General features: G+C 43.9%; 1 protein-coding gene across 2 annotated transcripts in view; it reads left to right on the top strand.

Annotated features, from left to right (window-relative positions):
- Positions 1 to 15392, top strand: part of LOC122450289 — a 200924-nt gene that overhangs the window by 96493 nt on the left and 89039 nt on the right. For both annotated transcript variants that reach the window (XM_043482539.1, XM_043482540.1), the window contains exon 2: positions 3273 to 3516. In XM_043482539.1, coding sequence (XP_043338474.1) covers positions 3299 to 3516 — 218 coding nt within the window. In that variant the 5' untranslated portion in view covers positions 3273 to 3298. The remainder of the gene's footprint in view (positions 1 to 3272; positions 3517 to 15392) is intronic.

Below are 15392 nucleotides of genomic sequence, written 5' to 3'. Positions count from 1 at the left end.
GATTTGTTTTTTAAAATAAAAGTAAATACATTTTTATTATCTTATTTCCTCTTCTTTCTTGCACAAAAGTATCATTCTGTATATGCCCTTTTGCACTTTGGTTTTGATGTTTTTTTTTTTTTTTCGGCTGCTCTGGGTATTTCATTGCAACATGTGTGCTTGGTTTGCCCCCTGGCATGGGGGCTCTTAGTTCCCCAAGCAGACATTGAACTTGTGTCCCTTTCATTGGAAGGTGGATTCTTAACCACTGGACAACCAGGTTAAAAACTACTGCTTTTATTGATAGACAACAAATATATTCTGTCAATCACTCCATATCATGTCTTATTTAGTTTTTATTTACAGTTACGTAGTATATACTATTGGGGCTTCCCTTGTGGTTCAGCCGGTGAAGAATCTGCCTGCAATACGGGAGACCTGGGTTCGATCCCTGGGTTGGGAAGATCCCCTGGAGCAGGGAAAGGCTACCCACTCCAGTATTCTGGTCTAAAGAATTCCGTGGACTGTACAGTCCATGGGGTCCCAAAGAGTTGGACAAGACTGGGCGACTTTCACTTTCAGTATACTATTGTGCGAATATACCATAGTTCATTCAACCAATCTCTTATGTGTATGTGTTTTTTTTTTTAATGTGTGTTTTTTCACAATATCTTTTAGTTACAAATAATGTCCTTCGTTCATATGTTTTCGGTTTTTTTTTTTTACATTCTTGAAGGTGTATTTTCAAGGAAAATTATTAGATGCAATTTAAAAGGTAAGCTTACTTGTGGTTTTGTTAGATATTGTCAAATTCTCCTCCCATAAAGGTGTGGGAGACATTCCCACCAGCGATGTATAAAAGTCTCTTTCCTCATGGCTATGTCAACAGAATGTGCTATCAAGCTTTGTAATTTTCACCAAATCTAATAATTGAGAAATGGTATCTCAGCACAGGTATAATTTCTATTATAACTAAAGTTGTCCATCTTTTCATATGTTTGAAAGTCATTTAAAATCTTTATCTGTGAATTATCTGTGACTTTTGCTTATTTTTGTATTGGGTTTTTGACATTTCTCCCCTTCAGGTTTAGAATTCTTTATGTGTTGGCATGGATATTAGCCTTTTATCTCTGATGTATGTTAATCATAGCTATTTTGAAATCTGTGTGAGTCTGTGGGACTGTTTCTATTTTATTAAAATTAATTCTTCTGTTCCTTTTTGCTAGTAGACTTGGTATTTTTTTTTTTTTTTTTTTAGACTTGGTATTTTTGAGTGAAGGCCAGTCTTTGTGTATAAAATGATGATGTACAGGCTCTGGAGGGTGGTGTTTCCCTTCAGAGATGATTTCATTTTCTACTAGCTGACAGATGATATATGGGTAGATAATCTTGATCAAGGCTTGTCAATGTAAGGCTTGCCTTCATTCTAAGGGAGTAATACTTCTTGGGTCGAAACTGAAAGTCTAGTCTTCGCCCTCCCTTGTCAGCCCCGAAAGCTCATTTTTGGGTCCTCGGTGTAATGAGACTCTCTTCTCCTCCGGAGACGTTAGCCATACACAGTTGCCTCAGCTAGTTGCTCTCTTTTCTCTGAGCATGTGCAGCTTGAGAGTCAGCAAAGGCCCTGAGGGGAATTTGCTCACTTTCTCCAGGGTCTTGGCCTTTCAATTTTTGTTAACTCTTCCACCACAGCGAGACTACTTACTGCAAACTCTAGCTTGCTGTTATTTCTTCAGCCTTTATTCCCCAATGTGGCAAATTAGCAAATGCCCTGATGAGAAACAGCAGTGTACAGGGGTGCAGCCTGGAGAGTCCTGCTGCCTTGATTTTTCTCTTCAAACCTCCACACAGCTTTGCTTGTGTGTCTCATCTAGTTCCTGTAGTTGTTCTCAGAGGGGTTATTCTGATACTGGTTATTCCATCATAGATGGTTGCAGCAGTCATCTTTCCACTGAGCACATCTCTTTAAATTTGTATAGAAATGAGAAAACACAGTCAAATTGATAAAATATTTAAAAATTGACAAGGAAATTGGCCTGCTTGTACACTGCTGTGGAGGATATAAATTGGTACCACCTTTCTGGAGGGCATTAACTTATATCAAAATCCTTAACAATGTACTCTTTGACCCAGTAATTCTGCTTCTAAGTATTTATCCTAAGAAGATAATCACAGATGTGTGTGAAGGTTTATTTACAAAGATTCCAATCCCAGTTAACAAACTTGGAATCAAAATCCTCAGTTTGCAACAAAAGAATATTTGATAAATTGTGGTGCTTCTATACAATGGAATGTAACAGAATCCAGCATTGCAAGTGACAGAAGAGAATGTTTAAGCATATTTATTACTCTCTCCTAGAGGAGGGCATGGCAACCCACTCTCCTTGCCTGGAGAATCCCCATGGACAGAGGAGCCTGGCGGGCTATAGTCCATGGGCTGCAAAGAGCCGTAGATGACTGAGCGACTAAGTACAGCGCAGCATAGACACTCTCTATGTAACATTAGCGAGTATTGTTAAGCACAGGCGATTACAAAGCAACGTGAGCAGTATGATCCTGTTTAAGAATGTGTATGCAGATATATAAGACAGGAGTAATGCACATGGAAGTGTTAATAGCTGGTATTGTTGGGTTTTTTCCTCCTTTGTTTGTGCGTCATCTAAAAATTTTCCATAGTACGTTACTTTTGTTCTAAAGGAAAATTAATGCCCTTAAAAGAAAAACCCGGGACTTCCCTGGTAGTCAGGTGGTTAAAACTTGGTGCTCCCAACGCAGAGTGCACAGGTTCAATCCCTGGTCAGGGAACTGAGATCCCACATGCCAAAAATAAATAAATAAATAAATAAAAGAAAAAACCCTTACAGTTGATAGGCCCAACTGATAATATTTTCTAGTAAACATTTTATTTTATACTGGTTGCCTAAGCTCTGTCTTTATGCCCTTAGTGATGGTACAGATTTTGTCAGAAACAGTGCCCACCTTGAAATACTTTGTGGAGTAGAGCACCTCCATAGAAATGTACTTTAAATTCTTACTGGTCAAATTCAAACAAAGGCTTCACCTGTTTCTGTCAGTGTGTGTCAAAATCTTTTAAATAAGGAATCCTTTTTAAAAAGTCAGTAGGTTTGTGGTAAGGACCTGGATTATCAGGGAAGATTTATTTCCTAGCCAAAGAAAAAAAAAAGTCTAATTTCCTTTTGGAACCAATGGTCAAGATTTAATGCAGTTGCCTTTGTAAAACTAACATCAAGATTTCTGAAGACCATTCTCATCCTCTGTTGCTTTTTTTCTTGAAGGTACTGTCCAAGGCAGCAGCCCCAGTATGACCTCTTGGGTTTCAAGGCTGCTTCCTCGGAATGGCCGTTCCTTGGCTACAGCATCAGAGAACCAGCGAGCTGAGGATCGCCATCGGCACCAGGAGGCCTACGGGTACTTCTTGCCCATCCAGACGAGGTGGCAGGACAATGACCAGTACGGCCACGTGAACAATGTCGTGTACTACAGCTACTTTGACACGATTATCAACCAGTATTTGATCAGGTAGGTGCGGGCTCTTCAGCCCCCATCCTCATGTCACCTTTCTGGCGTGCTCTGGTGGGGGCAAGTGCAGGGCATTCTGGGAGGAGATGCCCATTTTCCTCTAGTGTTTTTGCTGGTATGGCTCCTTTGTTGAGCCAACTTGAAGTCAGGTTATTCTGGAGAACAGCTGGACCAATAGGTGAGTGAGGAGGACACGGTTGCCCTGCTGCTCCTGCAGTCGCAGGTGTTTGTCTGTCTTGGTCCTTTGCACTAAATCATCAGCAAATGTGCAGGCTTTGAATCTCAATTAAGCAACTGCACACCAAGCCATGTAATATCCAAACCCTGAAACTTGAGCAGACAGTAACAGCCCTCAAGGCCTTTTTGTGAGAAAAGCAGCTGCTTCCCCCCACCGAGGGCATATAACGGGGAGGAGAGAGAGACTAAAGAGTAAAGATGCACATTGTAGCCTCTGAATGCCATGACGACAGGATCGCTGCCTGAGGTGTGTTTGCAAGATTGGTTAGTGTATGTTTGTTAATATCATTCTCTGTATGAAAGACTGGGCTGCACACAGTGCTGTGTAAATCCCAGCTCCAACTTGTATTAACTGTGTAGTTTGGATCAAATTATTTAACCTTATTGAGGCTTTTGTAAAAATAACTCACATATATTGAGAGTTTTCTCTGCGTCTAGCACTGTGAAGCCTTTTGCACAGCCTTTCTTGTTTAATCTAAAAACAACTTGATGAGAGAGTAGCAGATTGTCGGTCCACTGCCTGAACCCCCTTGCCTGTACCTTTCAGGGGATGCTGGCCTGACTCTCGGCTATGAACACTAACATTTCTTCGCCTAAGGACTTTCTCTGGCCACCAGAGCCCCTTTTGCAGGCAGGCCAGAAGCCCAAGGAATCAGTGCTCCCTAAAAGCAACCTTCAGTCACTGACTGATGGGAGTTAGTGTATAATATGAATACCCCAACTTCCTTACTCCTTGGCTGAGTTATCTGAGCTGCATGCTGTACACAGGCTCCCAGGCTTGCCTAGTGGGATTAGGCTCCATTTCCCAGATTGGTAGCTTGAAAAAAACTGAGATAAAATGTACACACCATAAAACGTGAGAGTGAAAGTCACTCAGTCATGTCGGACTCTTTGCGACTCCATGGACTATATAGTCCATGGAATTCTCCAGGCCAGAATACTGGAATAGGTTAGCCTTTCCCCTCTCTAGGGGATTTTCCCAACCCAGAGAGCAAACCCAAGTCTCCCGCATCACTGGCAGATTCTTTCCCAGCTGAGCCACAAGGGAAGCCCACCATAAAACGTGCTATTTTAAAACCATTTAAGCATATAATTTGGTGGTTTTAGTATATTCACAATGCTGTCTGGCCATCACCACCATCTAATTCCAGAACTCCATCCCCCCCCCCCTTAAAAGAAACCCCATATCTGTTAGTAGTCATTTTCAGTTTCTCTCTCCTCCCATCCTCTGTCTCCATAGATTTGCCAATTCTGGACATTTCATATAAATGGAATCATAGTATATGTGATCTTTTGTGTTTGGTTTCTTTCACTTAGCATTACATTTTTGAGGTTGGTCAATATTGCAGCTTTTATTAGTACTTTGTTTCCTTTTATGGTCAAATAATAATCCATTGTATTGATATTTTGTTTGTTCATTTGTCATTGGATGGACATTTGGGTTGTTTCCACTTTTTGGCTATTATGAATAATGCTACTATGCATATTTGTGTACAAGTTTTTGTGTGGACATGTTTTCAGTTCTTTTGGGTATGTACCTAGAATGGAATTGCTTGAATCATAGGGTAACTCATATATTTAACTTTTTAGTAACCATCAAACTGTTTTCCTTGATGACTATACCATTTATATTCCCACCAAAATGATGAGGATTTCAATTTCTGCACATCCTTGCCAATACTTGTTACTATCTGTCTTTTTTGCTTGTAGTCATCCTGGTGGAAATGAAGTGGTATCTCATTTTGATTTGCATTTCCCTGATAACTAATGATGTTCTGGATATTATGTCCTTGTTGGTCTTTGGTATATCTTCTTTGTAAACATACCTATTCAGATCCTTTCCCCATTTTTCAACTGGGGTATTTGGATTTCTACTGTTTGGTTGTGAGAGTTCTTTATATATTCTGAATACTACACCCTTATTATAAATGATTCACAAATACCTTCTCCCGGAGATCAAGATGTTGGAGTAGAGGGATGTGGAGCTCACTCACTTCCACAAATACTTCAAAATATATCTATACGTGGAATAATTCTCAAGAATATCTACTGAAAGCCTGCAGAAGATCTCATGCAACCAAAGTTGCAACAAAGATCCCCACCTGCTTGGGTAGGACTATGGGAAAAATGGAAAAGACAAATACTTTCTCCCATTCTGTGTTCTTTTTTTTTTTTCCACTTTCTTGCTAGTGTCCATTGACATGCATGAGCTTTTAATTTTGATGACAGTGGTCACTTCTTAAATAGCAAATGCTTTATTGGCTACTTTCTCCTCTTGTCCCTTCCTCACTTCTGCAGGATGATTTAATCTATAAGATGTACCTTATAGTTTGCACTCACAGTGCAAATTTGCTATGTATAGAGAAACTAAATGTCTTCTTTCTTCAAAAGAATAGAACAACTTTCACTTGAGACTGCCTGCTTCTCTCATATGCTATGTAGTCCTGAATTGTCACACTAATTTCACTTTGTGTGCACCTGTCAGTGATTCCTCCAGAACTGGCTTACACCTGCTTACTTATGAATAATAAATGTTTTTTTCAGCACTCGTGTTAGCTTTTAGGAGAATGTGTGCTTTATACTTTGAAATCCACAGCAGGAGGTAAAAACAGTATTTGAGGCCTTTTGTAATTTCACATCATTTGTCACATAGGGAAACTTGACAATGAATTTTCCCAACTCGCTCCAGGGCTACTTACTCTTTTTAAAGGAAGGATCAGCCTTGTAATTTCTTTGGGTTGACTCTTAATTTTATTGCCATCGAGAGCTAGTGGTGTGTCTTAGTTTAGATTGCTACGTGTGTGTGTGTGTGTGTGTGTGCAAGTCACTTCATTCGTGTCTGACTCTGCGATCCCATGGACTGTAGCCTTCCAGGCTCTTCTGTCTGTGGAATTCTGCAGGCAAGAATACTGGAGTGGGTAGCCATTTCCTCCTCCAGTGGATCTTCCTGACCCAGGATCAAACCTGCATCTCTTACGTCTCCTGCATTGGCAGGCAGGTTCTTTACCACTAGTGAGTGCCACCTGGGAAGCCCTGGGTTGCTCCAATAGAAATACAAACTACTGGCTTGGATAACAAGTTTGTTTCTCCCAGTTCTGGAAGCTGGGAAGCCCAGATCAGGATGCCAGCATGGGCGAGTTCTGGGAAGGGCCCTCTTCTTGGTTTACAGACACTTGCCTTCTTGCTGTATCCTCTCATGACCAAAAAAAGAGACAGAGCCACCCTCATGACCCCATCTCAATCTGATTGCCTCCCAGAGACTCCACCTCCTTCCTAATACCATTCCATCAAAGGGTAGGGTTTCAATATTTGAATTCAAGGGGGAAAGAGACATGCAGTCTACAGCATCACTTTTGTGACTTTTGAAGTCTTTCATTTGTAAATGGGCCTTCTAGAAAGGCAGTGTGCAGATAATGGTTGAGTCCTTCACCCAGTGGAGATTGTGTCTGTGTGGTCTCAATTCATTATCAACCATTTCATCCAGGTTCTGCTTCTGCCAGTCCTGGGGGGTAGGGAAGGGGATTGGCAGCATGTGAGGAAGAATTTCTGCCACAGTAGTGTCCTGTTTCATGTAGAAATCCCCAGATATTACGCATTGACTCCAAAACTGTGAAAATACCCTGACCATTGTGACCAGAGACTTCCTGATCATGGCAAAAAATGGATTCACCTTCATACGTTTTCTAAGAGAGCTGAGGGTTGTTTAATATTAGGGCTGCTCACTTGACTGTCGGAAGCCAAGCCAGCACCACAGAGAGGTGTGAGGACCCTGGGAAGACCGGCCAGGGAGAGGCAGGCTGGTTGTCCCAGTGCGAGTCAGTGCGAGGAAGGCAGCTGGTCAGGCGGAAGCGGTGCCTCCCAGCCTGGCCTGCTCACTGGCCCTCTTCCACCTGGCTTTTCTAAGGATGGGTGGCTCTGCACATGTGCCAAACACCGTGGGATAATCAACGAACCACACCCGTGTCTAGAAGATTCCCTCTTTGAGGAGGGTCTTCTCCAGGAGAGAGAACCAGGGTAAAATGGAGGCTGTGGAGGGGGAAGGAGAGACAGTAGAAGAGGCCACGCAGACTGCCCAAAGTTCCCATCACTTTGACACGCAGAAGGGGTTAACTCATTCTTGAACAGTTTATCGCTCATCAATTGTAATTAAATGTGTTTATATTAAATTATGTTCTGTAATTAATGTAAAATCCTTTAGCCTATGCTGTTATTAGAACCAGATGCTGAAGTACCAACAGTATTTCAACATGACTGTGCTGCCTCGCCAGCTGTCTAACTGTAATTACTTTAATCTCAGCTTGTTATCTAATTATCACCTTTGTAAAGGGAGAAGTACTCTCTAATGCTTACTGATTGTTTCAGATGATGATGAAGAGCGGGGAACAGCTGTCAGAGATCGTGGGCCCTGCTTATCACCACGAAGGAACTTATCCTGAGACCTAGTCTGGGCCAAACTGCTGAAAAAAGGTGTCCCAGGCAGGAACTGGGGACTGGCCAGTAAGGGGAGACAGTTGGTGTGCTGGTGAAGGGTGTGGCCCCTGTGGATAGACTGTCAGGTGACATCTGCCTCCTCCAGTGATGGCAGGGAGGTGGGGGGACAGGTTAGTTAACCTGTTTAAGACTCAGTTGTCCCATCTGTAACATGGAGGCAGTATGATACTAGAATCTACCTCGAGGATTGCTGTGGAGACCAAATGAAGTACAGCATATGAAGCTGTTAGCGCGGTGTCTGATAAAATACACATACTTAGTAGATGTTAACTGTTTTTTCTTTTTGATAAAAATCAGTGTTGGTTTTCAGTATTTCCATCTTGGTCTTTGAAACAATTGAAATGGGTGTCTAAATGCCAGCAGCTTGACATGACCAGTGTGTTTTCCAGGTAATGCTCATGTCTGTCCTTTTGGGACTGAAATTTACCTTTGCATTGCTTATTCAAAAGTGGTTCACCCAACCAATGTAAATAAGTATTGTCAGGGAAATCTTGAAGCTCTTGAGGGGGAAATAAACTGTTTTGGAGTATCCTTCAGTACTTTATGCATGTGCTTGCGTTTCAGCAATTGATTTGGTAACTGTATTTCATTCCAAAATAATCATTAAAACAGATAGGATGTTATTAAGCCTTTACTATCCTCTCAGCTTTATCTCTCAGGGCTGCATTCCCATCAGAGGGGAGCTGGCAGGCTCTTCCTGCTATGAAATAGAACCTCTGTCCAGTTGACTGTGAGGTCCTTGAGGGCAGGACAGGCCCTTCGTCATTCTTCTGTATCCTGAGTAGATTGCCCTGCCTGGCAGGTATTTTGTCCTTCCTTAGGAAGTATTCCTGAAAGAACTAAACAAAAGAACTCAACCTCAGACCATGCTGATCACCCCGGGTTCTTCCTTTCCCAGTGGCAGGAAGAAACGCTGCCTCCTGGGGCTGCAGGGCAGGTCTCAGTCTCCCATGCTTGTTTTTGACATCTATTACTGGGCTCCTGTGGAGGCTCAGATGGTAAAGAATCCACCTGCAATGCCGAAGACCTGGGCTCGATCCCTGGTTGAGAGGATCGACTGGAGAAGGGGATGGCAACCCACTCCTGTTTCCAGGTGGCTGTAGTCATAGAGAACTCACCTGCCAATGCAGGAGACATAAGAGACACAGGTTCAATCCTTGCAACCTTCCCAGGGTCAGGAAGATACCCTGGAGGATGGCATGGCAACCCACCCCAGGATTCTTGCCTGGAGAACCCCATGGACAGAGGAGCCTGGTGGGCTATGGTCCATAGCGTTGCAAAGAGTCAGGCATGACTAAAGTGACTTAGCATGCACACACTGCATCCTCATGCCAGGAAACCACAAAGCAGGCCTGCAGGGAGAAAGATCAGAGTGTGCAGTGCGGTCTGACCTTCATGATGACACATCAGCCATGTGTGGTTCAGCAGCGAGAGGATCAGGAGACCTGAACTGACCCATCCCAAAGCGGGCCGCCCGAGAAGGGCAGAGTAGCGGGTCTTTAATGTCAGGAATGCCCAGGTGCAAAGAGGGCTGCTCTGCGAGAAGGCTCCCACTATTCATCAGAACAGAAATACTACAAACTCCATATAAACTCCCTTCAGTAGAAGGCACACATCCAACTCTGAAGTTATTCTTGGTTACAGTATATTTGGTGCATCCCTGGTGACCTGGTGGTAAAGAATCTGCCTGTAGTGCAAGAGCGGCAAGACACGTGAGTTTGATCTCTGGGTCAGGAAGACCCCCTGGAGGAGGGCATGGCAACCCACTCCAGTACTCTTGCCTGCAGAATCCCATGGACAGAGGAGCCTGGTGGGCTCCAATCCACGGGGTTGCAAAGAGCTGGACACGACTGAAGTGACTTAGCACACACGCACACACAGTATATTTGGGTATTGAAGGAAATCGCCTGAAAGGAGAGAATCAACCCAGCAGCAGATTTCTCAAGTCTCTGTCTGAGCCTCATCTCCCATCACTCCTCTCATGGTTCCTTTGTCTCCTGCGATGGTAAAACCACGTGGTTGCTCACCAGCCGTGTGCTGATTCGCAGCTCTGTGCATTTGGTTCAGCTGTTGCCTCTACCTGGAACGCCCCTGCTCCTATTCTTCAACAGTCCGACCCTCCCAACTGCCCGTCACAGGTATTAATAGGACTTGCGCCCATTCTCTGTATCCCCGTAGGATCCTGGCTCTTCTGTACCAGAGACCCAGAAACTTACAGTAAACAGCCAGATGTGAAACAGCCAGATACGAAGTATTTTTGTCTTGGTGGTGGGCTGTGTAGCCGCTCTGAGGCTCTGCTGCTGTGGTGGGAAGGCAGCCGTAGACAGCGTGTGGTTGAATCAAGGAAACCTTAGTGGAGTTCCCTGCTTGTTCCGTTTGTCCGTGCTCTTGTGGTTTCACGGTCCAAGTGACCCTTCTGGCTGCTTTGTCATGATCATTGATGCAGTGGCACTGAATTTTTCCTCTCCTGATGATGTGCCACCCAAATCTGAACTCCTCAGAATAGGGACTGCGGTGTCTTAGCCTTGCTTTCCTCAGAGAGCAGAACAGAGACAAGCTTGTGCATACAGGTGGTTTGTTTTAGAAATGGGTCCCCAAGGAGAAGGAGGGGGGCCCAGGAGGAGTGAACTCGAAGGAAGGCCAACCCAGTATTACTGGGCTGATCAGCAGAGTGGGCAGCAGCAGCCGGATCCCACTGGGCATCCCCCTGCCCCTCCAGGAGCTGTGTAGAATGGGCCTTGGAGTTCTCTGCCCACAGGACAGAAACAGGAGCGTTTATCCGCTGGCTCCATCCCTCCTTGGTCCAGGTTTGCTCTATGGAGTGTTAGCTCTTTTTTTCTCCAAGTGTGTGCATGTGTCAGATTCACTGAACGGATTGCTGCCACCCTAGGTCAGAAAGCGGGAGACTCTCCACGCTGTCCAGGCAAGGGGCTGCCCGGTCACACCTGAGCACCAGCAAGGCCGGTTGCTGCAGCAATGGCTGGGGATCAAAAGGGGGAACTGAGGAGGTGAGGCCACCTGGCAGAGGTGTCCGAACGTGTACTGTACCTGTTCCGTTGCCCAGCGTAGTAAGTTGCATGTGCAGCGGCAGTGGTTAAGAGGACAGCTTCGGGTGCCAGACTGCTCAGGTTTTGCTTCTGGTGCTTCTTCTTACTGACTGTATCATCTCATCTCAGGCGGTCTCCTTAGCCCCCACTTCTTCACTCCTGTCTAGAGTGGGGATTACAGTCCTTACTTCAAAGGCTGTTGTGACGGACAGGATGCTTAGAAAGGGGCCCATGTTACATGCTCAGCCAATGATAGGTACTTAGTAAATACTGAAGGGTTTTTGACAGTGGGCTTTTGTAAGCCAATACTTCTATCTTTGTTTATTTTTTAATGTTTGACTAAATACATTTAACACTCCTTTCAAAAAAGTATTGAAATACTGAAATATCTTACCAAATAAAAAGCATTAAGTAAGTCTTTTTCATTAGAAATGGAAAAATAGAAAATAAGAAAGAAAAAGGCACAAAACATCAACCTACTGCTGAGATTGAGTATGACATTAACCTCTGGGCTTCCTAGCACCCAAAAAACAAGGGAAACAAGCTATATAGTTCTTATTATCTGATAAGAGAAAACATTATTTCTTCCAGAAAAAAACAAACTTTTTTCTCTCAAATTAAGTTCTAAAGGGAATTTAAAGGAATTTACTAAGGAGGCTTGAGCAACAAAATAAAAAGGATGTAACTAGTGTGGAAAGAGAGATTTTTATCTGTTGCAAGTCTGACTGGTACTTGCCGTGTGTGGGTGCTCACTGAACAAATGAAAAATGGGAAGTGTTTTCAGTGGCAGATTTTCTTTCAAAAGAGCTGGTATCCTGCCTCTGATAATGGGTATGAAAGCGTGACTCTTAAAGAATCTGCCTGCAATGCAGGAGACCTGGTTTTGATCCCTGAGTTGGGAGGGCATGGAGGAGAAGAATACCCACTCCAGTGTTCTTGCCTGGAGAATCCCATGGACAGAGGAGCCTGGCGGGCTGCAGTCCATGGGGTTGAAAAGAGTCGGACACGCCTGAGCCCTAAGCACAGCACAGCGTCAGATTAGGAGCCAGCGTGGAGGACAGAGGTGAGTGGGTCTGCCGCTGGGGATGTGTGGGGGGGACTGGGGAGCAGGTGGCAGGTCTTTCAGCTGCCTCCTTGCTCAGAAAGCTGGCCTGACCCCTCCGACCTCTGCTGCTTCCTCTTTCCAGGTCTCCTTCCTTGGTTCTCCATCTCAGGCTTACTGAGCAGACTCCTTCTGCGTCTTCCTGAGGACAGTCCTGCCCATCCTCCCAGCACGAGACTTCCCTGCTGGGGTGGCCCTGGGTGTCCCAGTCAGCCAGACACCACACAGGGCTCTCTCTGCCTTTCTTCTTCTGAGTCTCATCTCTGAGACCCTGCATGGACCGTATGCCCTCTTGAGTACATTTGTATCTCGGGGTCTCCGCTTACATATAGTTCCTCCATCAATCTGAAGTTCTCAGTTCAAATATTATGATCTACCTCCCCGAGTCCATGGAAATCTCATTATAAGTAAGGTAATCTCATTTGCCAGTGTGTGCTACAACCCACAGGCTCGGAAACGTCCAGATCCAGGATGCCTGGGAAGTCGGGCTATCAGATTAATATACTGTGTGAAAATTGGGGCCGGAGGTCACCAGTCTCCTGATACACAAATCTCCCTCTGAGAATCTCATTTCATTCAGACTATCAGTTAGATTAGAAATACCCTAATTATCCCACTGAAATTAAATTACTTTATGTTAGGGTGATATAATGAACAACCATAAAGAGTAGATATACAACCAGTCATCTTATTAGTCACAGCAAGACCAGACCCTACACTAAATGGACCTTGCTGACTATTGTCAGCTAGTCCCTGTCTTCATAAAAAGAAAGGGAAAGGGAAAGAGGAAGATGAGCTAGTTCTTGTGATTTTGCTTGGTGGGCTCCTGCTGCATTTCTCCGCTGAGCTGCTAAGAGTTTCTCCCCAGAGGCGCTGCTTCTGGTCATTAGTGGGGGGAAAGCAGCCACTGTGCTCCTGACTTATTCATCCCCATGGCAATGGGAGGTCTCAGGACTTCCAGGACAGGGCCAGGCATGCACAGTCCTTCACTTCCTTTTAAAATTTTTTTTACTTTTAATTTTTATCAGAATATAGTTGCTTTACAATCCTGTGTTAGTTTCTAATATATAGCAAAGTGAATCAGTTATACGTTACATATATTCCCTCTTTTTTGGATTTGCTTCCCATTTAGGTCACCACAGAGCACTAAGTAGGGTTCCCTGAGCTATACGGTAGGTTCTCATTAGCTATCTGTTTTATACATAGTGTCAATAGTGTATTAATATATATGTCAATCCCAAACTCCAGTTCATCCCGTCCTCCCTTCCCCTCTTGGGTGACCATATGTTTGTTCTCTACCTCTGTGTCTCTATTTCTGTTTTGTAAATAAGATCATCTATACCATTTTCTAGATTCCATGTATATGTGTTAACATACAATATTTGTTCTTCCCTTTCTAACTTATTTCACTCTATATAACACTTTCTAGTTCCATTTGTGTCTCTACAAATGACCAAATTTCATTCCTTTTTATGGCTGAGTAATATTCCATTGTATATATGCACCACATTTTCTTTATCTGTTCCTCTGCTGATGGACATTTAGGTTGATTTCATGTCCTGGCTATTGTAAATAGTGCTGCAATGAACAATGGGGTACATGTGTCATTTTGAATCATGGTTTTCTCTGGGTATGTGCCCAGTGGTGGGATTGCTGGGTCATATGGTAGTTCTGTTTTTAGTTTTTAAAGGAACTTCCTTACTGTTCACTTTTTAATTCCAGAAACCTTCCCAGTACTGTCATAAAGTGATATGGCTCTGTTGCTAGGGTGCACCTGTCCTCCTAGAAGGACTAACCTCTATCAGTTGTATTTGTTAAAGTAAATAATGCTAGCAACTATAATGAATTACCTCCAAATCTCAGTGGCTTAACACAACAAAAGTTTATTTCTTGTTTAAATCACTGTCAAATGGAGGTCTGTGTGTGTGTTTGTGGTGGTGGGGGGGTGATGTTTTGTCCATTCAGTTACTCAAGAACCCACCTTGTGGTTTTGAGCTCTCATAGATCAGATTTCTGAAGAGCAGGACTGTTGACATTTTGGGGCTAGATAATTCTTTGTTGGGGAGGACTGTCCTGTGCATTGTAGGATGCTTAGCTGCATCTCTGGCGTCTGCCTGTTAGACGTCAGCTGAACACCCGCCCACTGTAACAGCCAAAAATGCCTCCACATACTACCAGATGTCCTCAGTGGAGGGGGACAAAATTGTCCTGAGAACCACCGAATAGATAGTACTGTCATTTTAAAGTGCATATACATTTGAACTTCTCTCTCAGGCAGAGGATATATAGATACATTTGGGAAGAGATTATTCTGTGTGCTGATGACCCATCACTGGACTTGGTACCTCAATGCTTATTATTCTCCGTGTTGTTGTCTGTGCCCGATGGGTCATTTCCCAGAGAGGTGAAGGGATGTACTGTCTGGTTTACTAACTTATTGCCCAGGTGATAACATCACACCTTAAAATTGTGCTACTAGGTAATTCTGTAGCGGAAAGAGTTTTGGTGTTAGACACTCTTGTCCTGAATTCCTGAGTTGACTGTGCCACTGCCCTTGTGATTATGGGTGACTCAGGTCACTGCCAGGGTAAGTGAGACTCTGAACACCCTACTTCCCTTGATGGGTTTTGGCAAACAACTCCCCCTCCCACATCCCTTCTAATCTGGCTGCCATACTGTAGCCAGAGAGACGTTTTCTTAATTTTTTTTCCAGAGAGACATTTTCGAATGGCCCTCATCCCCTTTACAACTTTTCCATGGCATCCAATTTGCATTTCAAATAAAGGCAAAACTCCTCCACAGGTCCTGCAGAGCAGGGTCTCCCCTTTTTCAGGCTCCTTTGGTGTCTTGTTCCCCTATTTTACCAAGCTTAATGTATCCTAGCCTTTTTCCCCCCCAGCTTTCACCACGCCCCTGACCTTGTTGGGCTTGCCTATTCTGTGCCCTCTGCCTCAGGGGTTTCCCTTCTCTCTTCTCTTGGCTCTTTCTGACCTTTAATA

This window comes from Cervus canadensis, chromosome 11, assembly GCF_019320065.1.
Source record: "Cervus canadensis isolate Bull #8, Minnesota chromosome 11, ASM1932006v1, whole genome shotgun sequence".
Lineage (NCBI taxonomy): Eukaryota > Metazoa > Chordata > Mammalia > Artiodactyla > Cervidae > Cervus > Cervus canadensis.
The sequence above is the reverse complement of the archived record's forward strand: the minus strand, read 5'-3'. Positions and strand labels throughout refer to the sequence as shown.